Source organism: Rhagoletis pomonella, unplaced genomic scaffold (genome assembly GCF_013731165.1).
Source record: "Rhagoletis pomonella isolate Grant_MI unplaced genomic scaffold, Rhpom_1.0 Rhpom_scaffold_00004, whole genome shotgun sequence".
Taxonomy (NCBI): Eukaryota; Metazoa; Arthropoda; class Insecta; order Diptera; family Tephritidae; genus Rhagoletis; species Rhagoletis pomonella.
Genome location: NW_023458558.1, coordinates 33,765,821 through 33,780,440, shown reverse-complemented (window position 1 = coordinate 33,780,440; position 14,620 = coordinate 33,765,821). Strand labels below are relative to the sequence as shown.

General features: G+C 35.8%; 1 protein-coding gene across 1 annotated transcript in view; it reads left to right on the top strand.

Moving 5' to 3' along the window:
- Positions 1-14,620, top strand: part of LOC118737505 (cadherin-89D) — a 41,059-nt gene that overhangs the window by 11,307 nt on the left and 15,132 nt on the right. Inside the window, exons 4-10 of the mRNA XM_036468057.1 lie at positions 90-343; positions 419-1,055; positions 1,115-1,438; positions 1,506-1,672; positions 1,736-4,864; positions 4,934-5,002; positions 11,820-12,074. Coding sequence (XP_036323950.1) covers positions 90-343; positions 419-1,055; positions 1,115-1,438; positions 1,506-1,672; positions 1,736-4,864; positions 4,934-5,002; positions 11,820-12,074 — 4,835 coding nt within the window. The remainder of the gene's footprint in view (positions 1-89; positions 344-418; positions 1,056-1,114; positions 1,439-1,505; positions 1,673-1,735; positions 4,865-4,933; positions 5,003-11,819; positions 12,075-14,620) is intronic.

Below are 14,620 nucleotides of genomic sequence, written 5' to 3'. Positions count from 1 at the left end.
TATGTATATCAGACACAATTTTAAAGAGCTGGAATTGTATACTTATTTGTTTCCCTTTCTCTTATCATCTTTGATCTGTACCATTTTAGAGTATACCCATCCGCTTACCACTCTACTTCTCTCCCCCGATCATGGCGTTTGACCAGGATTCGCTGAACGCTACACTGGTGTATGAGATCATTTCCGGTAATGAGCGTAAACTATTCCGCGTCAACCCGAATAATGGCATCTTATACCTTCAAAAAGAGGTTGACTTGGAGGAAGAAAGTTTACCGGGTAACACGTTCGTTCTACAAGTCGAAGCGCGTCAACGAGAAAATCCTTTGAAAAAAGCTGTTGCTAGGTATTCCAGTGAATGCAGTTACACATGTATAGCAGCTTAAAATTTATTTGTATTAATTAATTTTGTGTTCAATAGAATCGAAGTGGAAATACTTGATCTTAATGATAATGTGCCCGAATTCGAAGCTGACTTCTACAACATTTCGATTGTCGAAAATCTACCTACCGGGTTTAGTGTGCTTCAAGTAAATGCCATCGACCGCGATCAAGGCGAAAATGCTGAGTTCTTGTATCAGCTTACCGAAGAGCCGGAAGTCGCAGATGCTTTTCGCATTGATGCCAGAACCGGTTGGATTACGGTGAACGATGATCGACTGCTTGATCGCGAGCAACGCAAGTCACTGCATCTGATGGTTGAGGCAATCGAACGTAATCCGCCATATATAACAGACGCTAACCTGCGGAAACCTGGCCCAAGTAGAGTCAAAGTGGACATTACCTTATTAGATACAAATGACAATACGCCGAAGTTCGAGCATGGCAATTTGTATGAGTTCAAAGTACCCATTACTGCCGCAGTGGGCTACTTAGTGGGACAAGTTGTTGCGCTGGATCCTGATGAGGGGCCCAACGGCATGCTGTTGTATGAGCTTCAGCGACCGAAGGGGAGCGGCTATATACCTTTTCGATTGGATACGAAAAATGGCACAATTTACGTCAATGGGCCTTTAAGACGTGGGCGCATAGCTGTGTTTGTGGAAGCGAGTGACCAGGTAGGAAACAAAAACACTTTACCATCACATTCCATATGAAAACTGTTTTTTATCTTTAGCCTACGAATCCATCGGAGCGACGTTTTTCTTTGGCCGTCATCACGATAGAGGTCTATGCAACGATCGATGATCAAGTTATTGATTTTGTGGGCGCGCCATATGAGTTTTGGGTAGGCTCCAATGCGCCTCTAGGCACTTCGGTGGGTCAGGTGCGCACAACTCTTATCTATGAGGGGGAAGATGAAATCATGTACGATCTGTTGCACACATACTCCGAGGGTGTTCCTTTTGCGATCGAAGAGCGTTCAGGCATTATAACTGTGATACGGGAATTGTCAGAATTTACGCGAAAGGTGTATCTCTTCGAAGCGGTGGCCAATTATGTGGGTGAATGCCATACTGCTTCAATTATTAAGCATTATTAATCTCTTGTTATACACATGCTTTCAGCTCTTTGCCAATTCTACACAAACACTCATTATGTCGCGAAGTTCGCCTCCCGTAACTGTTACACCAACGCAGGCAGATATGACCGACGAAGGCGTGCTTATAACCAATGTCACCATTCATGTGGTAATGAAACCCGAGCAAAAAGTTCCATTGCGACCGGTTATTGAGTAAGTTTAACCTTACCCCTTGGGGAGTTTAATAATTTAATTGTATCTTTATTATCGCCGCAGAGAAATCAACATGAATGTCATCCACTTCCATATCGAGGAGAATCTAGTTGGTGGCATCATTGGCCAACTACTCTACAAGAATGGCATCAATGTACTGAATAATGAATTGGGCACTTACCGTACGCTACAATCTACGAGCAATGTAACTATGGGAAGTCGGTTTCGTAGTCGCAGCCGCAGTCGAAACCCCGCGAATGTTTCGCGCATGCGCTCACCTCGACGTCTACTGGGTGACTCGAATATCAAATTGCGATATATTATCGCTAACCAGCAGGAGGTGGTTAACAAAATCAGCATCACCGAAGACGGCACATTGCTCACGCTGACCGGTCTTGATCGCGAGGAAAAGGATCAGTACGATCTTACAGTGATTGTTGAGTACACAACGGGCTTGGTCAGTGGCGCCGGTATATACCAAGTGACCGTTAAAGTTGACGATGTCAACGATAATGCACCCAAATTCAATAGCTTATCCTATGTCGGTCTGATTAACGAAAATAGCGCCAGCGATACAGAGATTTCGGTTAATCAGCCAATTCACATTGCCGATGCTGATTTGGAGAAGAACGCTGAGTTTCGTGTAGTACTGCAGGGCGACTACAGCGATCAGTTCTCCATTGACTTCTACAATGTTAGCCATGAAGCACAAAATAGAAGTCGTCATGCACCGCAAACACCGGCCACTTTCAGTGTCTTCAACTTAACTGATCAGTGGAATGAGGAATTTAAATTTGTGGAAATGCAAAATATGCTCATGCAATCCAATTTAAAGTTGACGAGCGGTCCATATTTTCGTGTCAGCTACACTGGCAAACGTCCACTCGATCGCGAGAAAGATCAAATTTATAAACTGAAGCTTATTGCCATCGATACTGGTGGCTTATCTACCTATTCACATCTGAACATACTTGTGGCCGACGTGAATGACAATGCCCCCATTTTCGAACGCATCTCCGTATTCAAGGAGTCAAAGGTGGAGATCCGTGAATATACGACCGATATGGAAATTTATTTTGTGGACAACTCTGCCGTTCAAACGATGGACGCGATACAATCAGCCATGATTGTACCACCTTATCATATACCAGGCTCCCCCCGTCTCAGTTCGGAGTTTGCTTTCAACAACAATTATACGGATATGCGCCAACAGCGTGGTCGACGTTCGCGCAAGCGCCTGGGTCGCGGGGCCGGACAAAAGCCAATAATGAAGTGTCCATTATTTGCCATATATGAAAACACGCCCATTACCACAAAAGTGTTGCAGATCATGGCGAGTGACGAAGACTATGGCAGTAATGCGGTGGTACATTATGAATTGACCGTCGAACATGTGGAGCGTCCTATAATAGGCACACAATTTCCAGCGCGCTTTTCAGGTGTGAAGCATTTCGCTATTGACAAGCTGAGTGGAGAATTGATGGTCAACTATCCATTGGCGGCCAACTTGGATATGTTACTAAATCTTACCGCCACCGACATCGATGGACTGAAGGACATTACGTGCCTGCGTTTTACTGTGGTCGATGTCAATGACCATGCACCGGTTTTCAAAAAGTCGTGGTACAGTTTTGATACCGAAGAAGGTGAATATCAGGACAGTGTCCTGGGTCAAGTGTTGGCAGTAGATTTGGATTACGGCGAGAATGCGAATGTTTCATATAGTCTGAGCGAAGCAGATTTGCCCTTCAAGATCAAAACATTGTCTGGCGTCCTAAAGATCACTGGTATATTGGACCGCGAAGTGCATCCGAAGTATAACTTTCAAGTTATTGCCATCGATAATGCGGAACCACTATATCGTATGTCGAGTTCGGTTGATGTTGAAGTTAATGTTATAGATATCAATGACAATAAGCCCGAGTTTATCGGCTACGATGACATTGTAAGTGCGCAAAAGTATATTGCCGATTTGCCAGATCGCACACTAATGCTGCCCATCTACAAGGCTTATTTAGATCGCAGTACCAAAGCTGGAATGTTTGTTAAACAAGTAAATGCAATAGATAAAGATTACATTGGCAATGGCAATGGCCTGGTGCTCTATTCCATACTACACCAAGACATACACAATCCCATATTCCAGGTAGATTCGCGAGACGGCACAATAACAACCGTAGCGAGTTTTCGTAGCTACAATGATTATGAACATCTCAATGTAACAGTAGTTGCATCGGATTTAGGCAGTCCAGCACACTCGTCCACTGCCATTGTGCTTATCAATCTGCAAGGACAAGCTGTCACAGAAGCGCCGATAGATGAGACGGATCTGCACAATGAGCAACGCAACCTTAGCTTATTTCAACACCAGTACCATGAAGTACAAGTACTTGAAAACAACAATGCGCCATTGGAGCTGATAAGAGTCAATCTTACTGCTGGTATAAATCCTGAAGTCTTCCGTTGGAGTTTAATTATGGAAGGAGAAGACGAACAAGAATTCGACGCGCAACCACTCTTCGAATTAGATCCGAAAACCATTACGCTATACGCTTTAAGGTCTTTCGATCATGAACTGAAAAGCCGATACCAGTTACGTGTGCATGCCGATCGACTAAATCGCGAACCGCGTAACTATGCACGAATATCGTACCCCGTGACAGATGAGCGTGTCAATGGTTTGGATCCGAATGAGTGTCGAATTGTTGTGAATATCCAAGACGATAATGACAATGAGCCTCGCTTTAAGTCCGCTGGTCAAGCCATTATTGCAGTAGTGCCACGATCGGCTACGTTTGGCTATCCAGTGACAATTGTGAAGGCAATCGACGCAGATGAAGGGGTAAATGCGGAAATACGTTATCGTTTACTGAATGAGCCTTCCCGGCTTTTTGGAATTGATGAGCTAACAGGTAAAATACGGCTCGTGGGTACTGTGCCAATGGATGAGCGTGTATACGGGTTCGATGTGAAAGCTACTGATCGTGCCGGTGCGGATGATGGTCGCAGCAGTATTGTAAATGTTTTCGTGTATATCATCGATGAGGCACGGCAAGTACGTATTGTGGTGGCTGGAAAGCCAGTCGAGGTAGAGCGTCGCATCGATGCTCTAATGCAGGCGCTAAGTGAGGCCATACAGATGGATGTACGTGTGCGATTGCTGGAACCGCACGCGGGTGGACTTGAACCGGCGTAAGTGATTTCTTTTAGTAAATAAAATTGTAACAATATTTACAAATGTATATTTTTGAAATATTATAGAACCGACGCCTACATTTATGCAGTGGACTACCGCACAAATGCCATTTTGGAAATGGAGCGACTGCAGGAGTAAGTATTAAATGTGTATGACTAACTGCGGTGGCATGCCGTACCTAAATTTGAGTGATATACGCTCCGTTTTCTAGTGCCAACGAGTCAGAATCAAATTGTTAACGTTTTCTCCTTCCTTTCCTTTCCTATTTCACTTTTATTGCTTGCTTTCTTTCTGTTGTTCGCATGCAACCGCAGCATGTAACTCGCTGTCGAAAACTACATACATTTCGATTTGCTTAAACAAAATCTTGTTAAATAACCGCTTCAGAAGAAAAAATTTGCTTAATTCAGCAATTCAATTATAAAAGTCCCGGCTAATTAAAAAAACACACCAAGTAAGAAAAAGATGAAAGAGAAGAACATGTTATGTAAGAAACATTGTTTATAACATTATACCTGGCAAGGTGGAATTTTAGGACCAAAATATATACAAAGACTGGTTATGCTAAACATTTGAGAAGGAGGAGTTAGACATAGTTCGATTGTCATACATATCTTTTATTAAAAAAGGTAAAATGTTTAAGACGTCAGCGTTTTGTTTAAATCAGTTTTCAATGATAACCGTTATTGTCTTGTAATGAAAATTTGCCAAATATTTCGCAGTTAAAAGTTATTTCACATATACATACATAAACTCCGAACAACCATACGATGAGATGGTCTAAGATAGATATCTAAAAGATTAATTTGTTCAAAATTAAAGTATTCCATTTTATGTAGTTAATTTGTAATTTAAGTAAACAAGCACTGAATTTCATAAGTTGGAAAGCATTTTCTATTGTAATATGCAGTTTTGCCAACTCCAATGAACCGAAAATCCCATTCTCCTCTGAAAAGCGCCCTGTTTATCCAATTTTTAAATTCGAAAATCCCATTTATGAATATTAAATATTAAAAGCTTTTAATAACAATATACTATATATAAAAAGTATTCATGGCAGCCAGCCCCGGTCTGCGGTTTTCACTTTTCTTGTGCTGCACATGGCCTTATGGTTGTCTCTACAGCTATAAACAAAGCCGTAATGCGACTATCTTTGATATACAATTTTTTTTTTTATCAAGTTAGCAGGCCTGTCTGTGTATTGAAGGTTACAAGGCAAAAAATAAAAGATAATTACCCAAAAAGAAATAAAAATTCATGGACTTTAAAAAAAGGTTAGTTATTATAAAACTACGTTTATGGAGAAGTTGTCAGCTTATTGGGCGTCCTACCCGTCCCACCAAAATATGTTTTTTTTCAACTTAACTTACAAATACGTCAGCTTCCCATTGTTTAAATAAGGTACGTTAAATAAATATTCATATCAAATTAGTAGTATTCATTTTACTCACGAACTATGTGTCCTCGATAGTGACTCCTCTCACCCGTCACAAAATACTGTCCCACCCTTCACTAGTTAAAGGTTTTTTTTAGTATAATAATGTCATCAAAGCATAAACTGAACCTTAACATTCTATTAGCTACATTCGAGAAAGCCACTATGCACGAAATATTTTGATATAGTTTGCCTAAAATTGAGAAAGGAATCAGGGTTGCCACTGACAAAAAAAAATTACCATCCACTTGATAAAAATCTACCTAATCTGAAAAATATATACCAATAAATTTTTATAGTTATTTAAATAAAAACTATAGTTTTGTAATTTTTTATTTATTTTAATTAAAACTATATTTTTTATTTTTTTTAGTTATTTCAATAAGAATTAAAATTTTTTTTAAGGAACTTTTTATTTAGCCAATTAACCGAAAGCGGAAGCGGAAGTGATGAAACTAAAGGCAACAACGAAACTTCATAATTTGAAAAACTTAAACTCGAGTTATTATAGACAAATACAGTGACTCAAAAAGGCACTTGGTGATTTTTTTATTATTCGCAATCTTTTTCAAGAACAAATTTTTTGTTTCTTTAACTAAATCCATACAACATTTAGCAAAATTCAAAAAAATTTCGTTCAAATTTTTTACTCTGAATTTTTAGAACAATTTAAGGTATCGAGTTTTAAAGCAAATAATACTTGAGTATAGCCCACAATGTGCTTCCCGTTGATGTGTTTTTGACGCCAGTCTTTTGTGTTTTTTTTTTATTTAAAAATTTCTATTGATAAACAATTGCGTTGAGTTAATTTTTTTGTGAACAGTCATAGTGCGTCATTACATACCTGTAAATTTTTTCCTTATAGGGATTTAAATAATCATTTAAAATATTTAGGCAATCAAAAGCTCCTCGGGATTCCAGTAAAATGAGTTTTGAATGGAGCACGATATGTTCGCCTTATATCGATATACATTTATACTTATGTAAGTATATAAAATGTATGCAAAGAAATTTAAAATATAAAAATAACTACGAAAAATAAATTGCGAACGAAGAGTTCAACAAAAATCTACCAAATGCGAAAAAAATTTACCTTTTTACCAACCCAAATTTTGTCTTCCAATTTTGGTAACAATTTACCAAAGTGGCAACCCTGAAAGGAATCCAACAACTCAGAGAGGCGGGTGTCGTCGTTGTCTTGGGAATGAAAAGTTTCTGTGTATATTGTGTATATTATTTACATAATTAAGTTTTATACTTCACTGAATTCAGATGTTAATAGTTTGGAACCTGCCAAATTAAGGGTTAAAGAGAAATTACATTACATTTTGAGAAAAAACGAGTTTAAATGTCCCACCTGCGGCCACTTGCGGTCGCTGTGGTGTAGTGGTAAGCAGTGCGCGCTTTCACTCCGCAGCGCCTGGGTTCAAACCCTGGTCAAAGCAACATCGCAAAAAAATACCTTGAAATTGCTAGGATATGATTGAATAAAAAAATTATTTATATGATTTGGTGCAGTGTAGAGTAACAACATGGGTATCAATTAAAAGGAAATTCTCTGTAGAATTGAAAAAGAATATTTAATTTTTTGGTGCACAAGGACGAATAAATGTTGAAAATGTCTTTATCCTTTAATGTCCTTGGAAATTTCCAATATTTATTTTTGAGAAAAATATACATATGCCAACTACCACATCCTCGACTTTCGTCCTTCTAACTTTATTAGTTTTAGATAAAAAAAATTTTACACTTATCTTTATAAGATATTGATAGTTACAATATACACAAATGAAGATACTGGAATCATTATTATTGAACCAGGTATGCGCTCTAAAAGAGCAAACTAAAATAGTTTAATTGTTTTGTATACAAGGGCATAGACAGCCTTTCACCTAGGAGGGCAGGAGTTTATATGGAGGGAAAAAATGTTTTTAATACATTTTTTTTTGTGTATATAAGTAGAAATTTTTGGGCTTAAGAAAGTATACGTTTTTTGGTATCCTTTGCAACGATACCAATTTTTTTTAAAATCGGTTAGTAATTTTTTTGTTCAATTCCTTTTTTTATAAAAAAGTTTAAGTGTTTTTTCTCAAATTTTTATTTACAAATTATGCAAATATGCATACCAAAAGAAAGGGGGTTTAGTTGCATTTGCAATGTTATCAAATTTTAAAAAATCGCTTAGTAATTTTTTTGTTAAATTCTCTTTTTTTTAAGGTATTTTTTCCTTTTAAGTGTTTTTTCTCAATTTATTATATATACGAAGTATACAAATACTCATATCAGAAGAAATAAGGTTATTTGCGTTTACAACCATATACATTTTTTAAAAGTCGTTTAGTAGTTATTTTGTTTAAAATCTTTTTTTATAAAAAAAGATATTTTTCCCTTATAAAAGTTTTTTCTAAAATTTTTACTTGCGAGGTATACAAATATGCATATCAGAAGAAAGTGGGTTTAAACTCGTTTACAACTGATTTTTTTACATCAGTTCAAAATTTTTTGAAATATAAGGTTTTTAATTTTTCGAAGACCCGACATTTGACCTCTTATATAGCACCTGTAATATAACTTTGCACAAAAAAGTTATATACCATTTAAATAAGAGCAAATCGTGGACTACGTCTATATTTTTAATTTTTTAGTTATTTACGTATAATACATAATAAAAAATATTTTTTTACCAAAGGTCTTGTTTCCAACTTTGAAGGCCCAGAACGGAGAATTTACTTTTTTGCCTATGACCCAATCTCTTAAAAAAAATTGATTTGGTCCAATACCCAGCACGGTGCTGTACAGTGTAATTATTCCAGTATCTTCATTTATGTATATTGTAACCAGGGCCGTAGCCAGAATTTTTCGGTCGGGTTCTGGCAAAATTTTTTTTTTAGTTTCACTTTTATTTCAACTTGTTTTGAATAAAAGAAAAGTACTGATAAAAATAAAATATTTCACACAAGCAACAAAAAATATAATCGATAATCGCATGAGGCTATTGCTTGAAAATTTGGAAATGCGCTAGTGGCATTGTGCTACTATGACAGCACGGCCGAGTAATCATAGCCAACTTATGTACAGTAGTCGAACAAATTATAGCCGCACCAAATTTTCACAAGTTTTAAAATATTATTTTTGCTGTTATTTAGTGTTGGTTAGTTTTTTATAGTTCATTCTTTAAAAGCACCCATATAAATAAAAGTTTAAAGGCAGTGTCACACGATTGGGTATTTGCCAAAATTTGGTGCAAATCGTATCCCAATTGTGTAAACACCCAAAATATTTTTCTTTATCCCAATTACGAAAATTAATTTGTTGAAAATTTTCTATAGAACATCGCTGTAATGTGCCAATCTTTTGACTAAAAACAAAAATACGTCCCATTTTTTTTTACCAATAGCAAAATATAAAAATGTACAAACCTGTACAAATGCACCAAATGAGGGACACTGCCTCAAAATTTTATACAATTTAAAAAAGATTCAAAAAATTTTTGTCACAATTATTTAAATTCTGCAGTATGCAGTTGTGTAGCCCATTGAATTCTAGTAGAACAAAGTCAAGTTTCAAATGGCTAAATATTTCAGAATCTTTAAAAAAGTTAAAAATTTGGTTGGGGGTCAGAACACAAATTTGGTATGGTTACCCTTCATTGAAAATGGGCGAACATTATTAACATTATTATGAAATGCTGTATCTCAGTAGCCGCTTCAGCAATCCCTCCCAAACTAGGTACGAGGCTTGGGTAGGGCCTAGCTAAGAACTCTGTTGAAAATCTTTTAAATCGGGTCATAACCACGCCCACCTGCCATATAACGGTAATTTACAGAAAAATGAAAACTGCCATAAATCAGCTGAGGCTAATTCACTTAAAATCGATGACTGCAATCACCACTTAACGGAAAATAAGTTTATTAGGGGTCTTCATCTAAAGTAATAAAAGGATAAATTGCCTAAATTTATCAGTTTATCAACATTCCTTCATTAACGCACCTTGGTAAATCTAATATACAAAAATCTCGTGTCACGGTGTTTGTGGTCGCACTCCTCCTAAACTGCTCCACCGATCTTTATGTAATTTTTTGTGTATATATGATAGGTCTGAGAATCGGATGTAACGTATATTTCAAACCGCTAGGCGCAGGGGGCGTGGCACCTCTCATACAAATCGAATTTTTCATACTGCATATCTCTGGAAATGTTCATGGTAGAGTATTCGAACATGGTATGGAGAGATATGAAATCAAGCCCATACTCTTACAGAAAATTGGGGCTATTTGAAAAGTGGGCGTGGCGCCTTTTTCTAGCTTATTTAAGACGGCAATGGAAAAATGCCATTTTACAACCACCAATTGGTAATATTATAAGATAAATGCGTCACTGCGTGGACGTGTTCGGTTTCACCCGAACTTACTTGTTTCTCTTTACTTGTTTTATTCTACCTTTCATTGCATTTTCTAAATAATTTTTGGAATTAATCATATCTTTGAAATTACAAAGTCCTTTAAAATAAATACTGACTACAGACAGAAAAAAACAAAAAACGCCCCTTTAAATAAAAAAGTAGGTTTCAAACCCATTTATTTATTATTTATTTTATGGTAGGAGAGCTTCTCAAACAATATAGACGCAATATTTTCGATTTAAGTTGTTGAAAAGTAATGAGCATCTAAATCCCGGGACTAATCCCGCGAACCCGGGTTTGTGATAACTACATCCCGAAAACCCCGGGATCGTGCAAAGCGAAAAAATTAACATCCCTACATAGCAGCGATGAACTTTGTAACTAATCAAGTGTTGGCTAATCGAAGGCGGCTATTGTCTCTTCAATTGCGCTTCGGCTTCATTATTTCGCTTCCCTGCAGGGAGTGACGTTAGCTTATACCTAACTTTAGTCTGTTTACGCGAACACTAGTGCTAACTATTAACTGTGTATTTTGTTCGAAAAAAGCTAACTACTTTCGTGGGGCGATGGCCGCAAAAAAGTCAGACCTGGATACCTCTGCAGTACATGTCAACTAACTTGTAACTAACTACTTTTGGACATAAAATATCAATAAGAAAAACAAAATATTTTTTTGTTTTTTTACTTTTTTATTTACTTATTTATTTACTTTATTTTATTACATTTCATATTTGTTTACATATTCTGCTCTGGGTGGCCCCATATTCGAACACCGTCAGACATAACTTCAAAATGATAGTATAAAATTTCGATCTTCCTTTTATTTGTCCTGAATATGAAAAAGAATCTGCGAAGTTCAAAAAAAAAGTGTATTGAAAGTAATTTTTGTATGAGGATATTTAATAGAAACTTGTAAAGAAAACCAACTCCTGATTGCGTCTGCATGACTCCTGCACGACTTTACAATTCACTTTAAGTTGGTTTTGTCATAGCTAATTAAAAGTGAGGTATTAATCGAAATCTCGCCAAAAAGCTAACTATAAGTTGGTTAGTTTTAACAATTGATAATTTTTCACTGCAGGGTTGCTACAATAACTTTTTCCCTTCTCCACAGATTGCTTGCTGGCCTGCAACTAGACGCATTACAGTTGCAACAACAACAGCATCAGCAAGAAAGTGGCCAACACGATAGCAGCAAATTTATGCCACGCATTATAGAACTGGCTGAATTTGGGCAATTGCCGCGCAACACCCCACACACGGCGAATTTTATCAGCGGCTTAGAGATTGTTAGCATTGTATTAATCGTTTTATGCGGCTTTGGAGCGACAATGACTGCACTTTGTTTCCTGTGCCTGCGTCAGAAACGGTAAAATAATAAGCAAAAAAATAAAAAAGTATATATACATGCTTATGTATGTATGTACGTAAGGTTTTATGACAAGAGTTTCTCTGATTATACTCACGTGCATACATCCATATGTACACTCTTCCACAAGTAGGTATGTAATAGCATCATGTATTGTAATTGGCAATATGTTAAGACTGATATGTGAGAAAAAACACACAGAATATTTTTTTTAGTAATAAGATATAGAGTAGTCGTCGAATAAGGATTTAGGTTAGGTAAAATGTATGTCATCAGTACAAGTATTTAGTACAAGAAATAGAACACTTTAAACACATCGAATAATAAATGTGAAGAAATTTAAAAAAGAGTTGGTTGTTTGTTTATTTTTCAATGCCATATCGGGTGCAAGTTTAACAGCTAATTAACCCAGAAATATCGGCATAATATATTAAGTCCAGTTGATTATCAGACTGGCATCTGTCAACAGCAGTCTACTGAATTTATTGTCACTTGCCGGTATTCCTCCATCTTTTTTATGTCTTATTGATGACTGAACGTCAGCTTACGTGTTCTTATTATGTGCACTTGTACACAAAAATTTATAACGGTAAAAAAAAAGATCATGCGCATAAGGAGGTTTACAACAACAACAACAACCACTCTTATATTAATATACAGTCTAATGTATAGCAGGTTCAGCATTGCCGCTAAACTGTTCATTGGTATATTTTACCCATATAAGTGGTGCTTTTTTTTTTTAGCCACGACATTTCCCAACCAACTCAATGCGAACTAGTTTTACGAGCAAAAGAAGCTGACCACAGACAGAGTCATGACTGAGGCCAAGTGCAATAGCACATTAACCAGAATTGTGTAGAACAGTACAGAGCCGTGTTTAATATATGTATCTATGTAAACTCATTTAGTATTCATACACCTTTTCTTATATATGTATGTATGTATGTGCATACGGGTGGTCCAAAAATAAATGTAGTGAATAAAAGTTTAAAATGATAAGCTCTAACCCCTTAGGATTTTTTTTTAAATAGAAAAATAGAATACCCGTATATTTAGAACTTCCTCAAAGTCTATGAAGTTTTCATGTATTTTATATGGAGGAATCACGTTTTCGTACAAATAGTATAGGATTCTTGAAAATCAGTATCTATTTTTTCATCGGGAAACTCTGTACCTCTTTAGGGACAATAAGAATACCCAATTGTATATGTGATCATTTTTGAATATTAAATATTTTTATAGGTCCCCTAAAAATTGTTAGTAGATATTTAAAACTCATAAACAACTTAATATTGGCAGGCTTCTGAAGAGAAACCGAGTTTTCCGATAAAAACAAATTATTTTCAAGTATGTAGTCCTTTTTTTATGTAAAAAAATTTTTCCCCTTATAAAAGACAAAGGAAACTTCATTGGCTTCGAGGCAGTTCTAAATATCAGGGACCGTAACAGTTATAACTTTTATTGAAAAAATCGCTCTTGAACAATTATTTATTGACTTTTTTTAATTACTGCTTAAATAACTGTTATTTCTGACTTTATATTATAATTATTTTTAATTTTTATCTGAATAATTGCAAATAACAGTTATTTTTGATTTTTAAATTATGTCTCAAATAACAGTTATCGAACAGTTTTATTTATAAAAGTCATAAATAAAAATCAGTCACTGACCCTTTTATTAGATCATACTATAAAATGTCAGAGATATACGAATGATTTAAAAAATAAAAGTCGGTAACTGATTCATATTGATGACTTTTAAAAGTAAAAGTCATTGGCTGATTTTTATTGATGAATTTTATAAATAAAAGTCTTCGATAGCTGTTATCTAAGACATATAATAAAAAATTGGACCATGTACGAGTATATATGTACATTAGACTGTGCCAAGAATATATGGAAAAAACTTGTTTGCAAATTTTGATATGCATACCCTCTAAATTTGTGCTTTTTAGCCTAAATAGCATATATATGAAGTTTTACGGCCGATAACCCGTGCCGACTTTTAGTTGAAGTTTTGAAGTTTGAACTAAGGCTGCCAAATGGTCCACGAAAACTATGGATATGCAATAAATTCGAAATGTTCACCATATTGGAACGTCTTTCTAGTAAATCAGCATCTTTAAATTTTTAATAGGACGACAGGATTTCTCCCAAGGACATCGAAAAAATTAATTAATCGAAAAGTATTAACGGTGTATTACAAGGCTGCAAAACGATATGTTTTCTTGTCGAATAATTTGTGTATGTCCTGAAGGATTGCAATTGTAAAACATTTTTTAATAGGTGTGACAGGGCGTATGATGAACATTAAATAATTAAATTCAACTTGTATTACACAATTTTTTCCTCATTTAAAAAAATACCTTTCATAATATTAAATAATGAAAATAAATCGTTTTGGTCTTTGACATGTCCTCTCGGGTTGGTATAATGTTTGACATAAAAAATTTAACTAAACATAATTTTCATATCGTACTGATTTACAACAGTTGAACAGCCTGAAGGGACATATAAAATAAGAATAATGAAATAGTGTAACATGA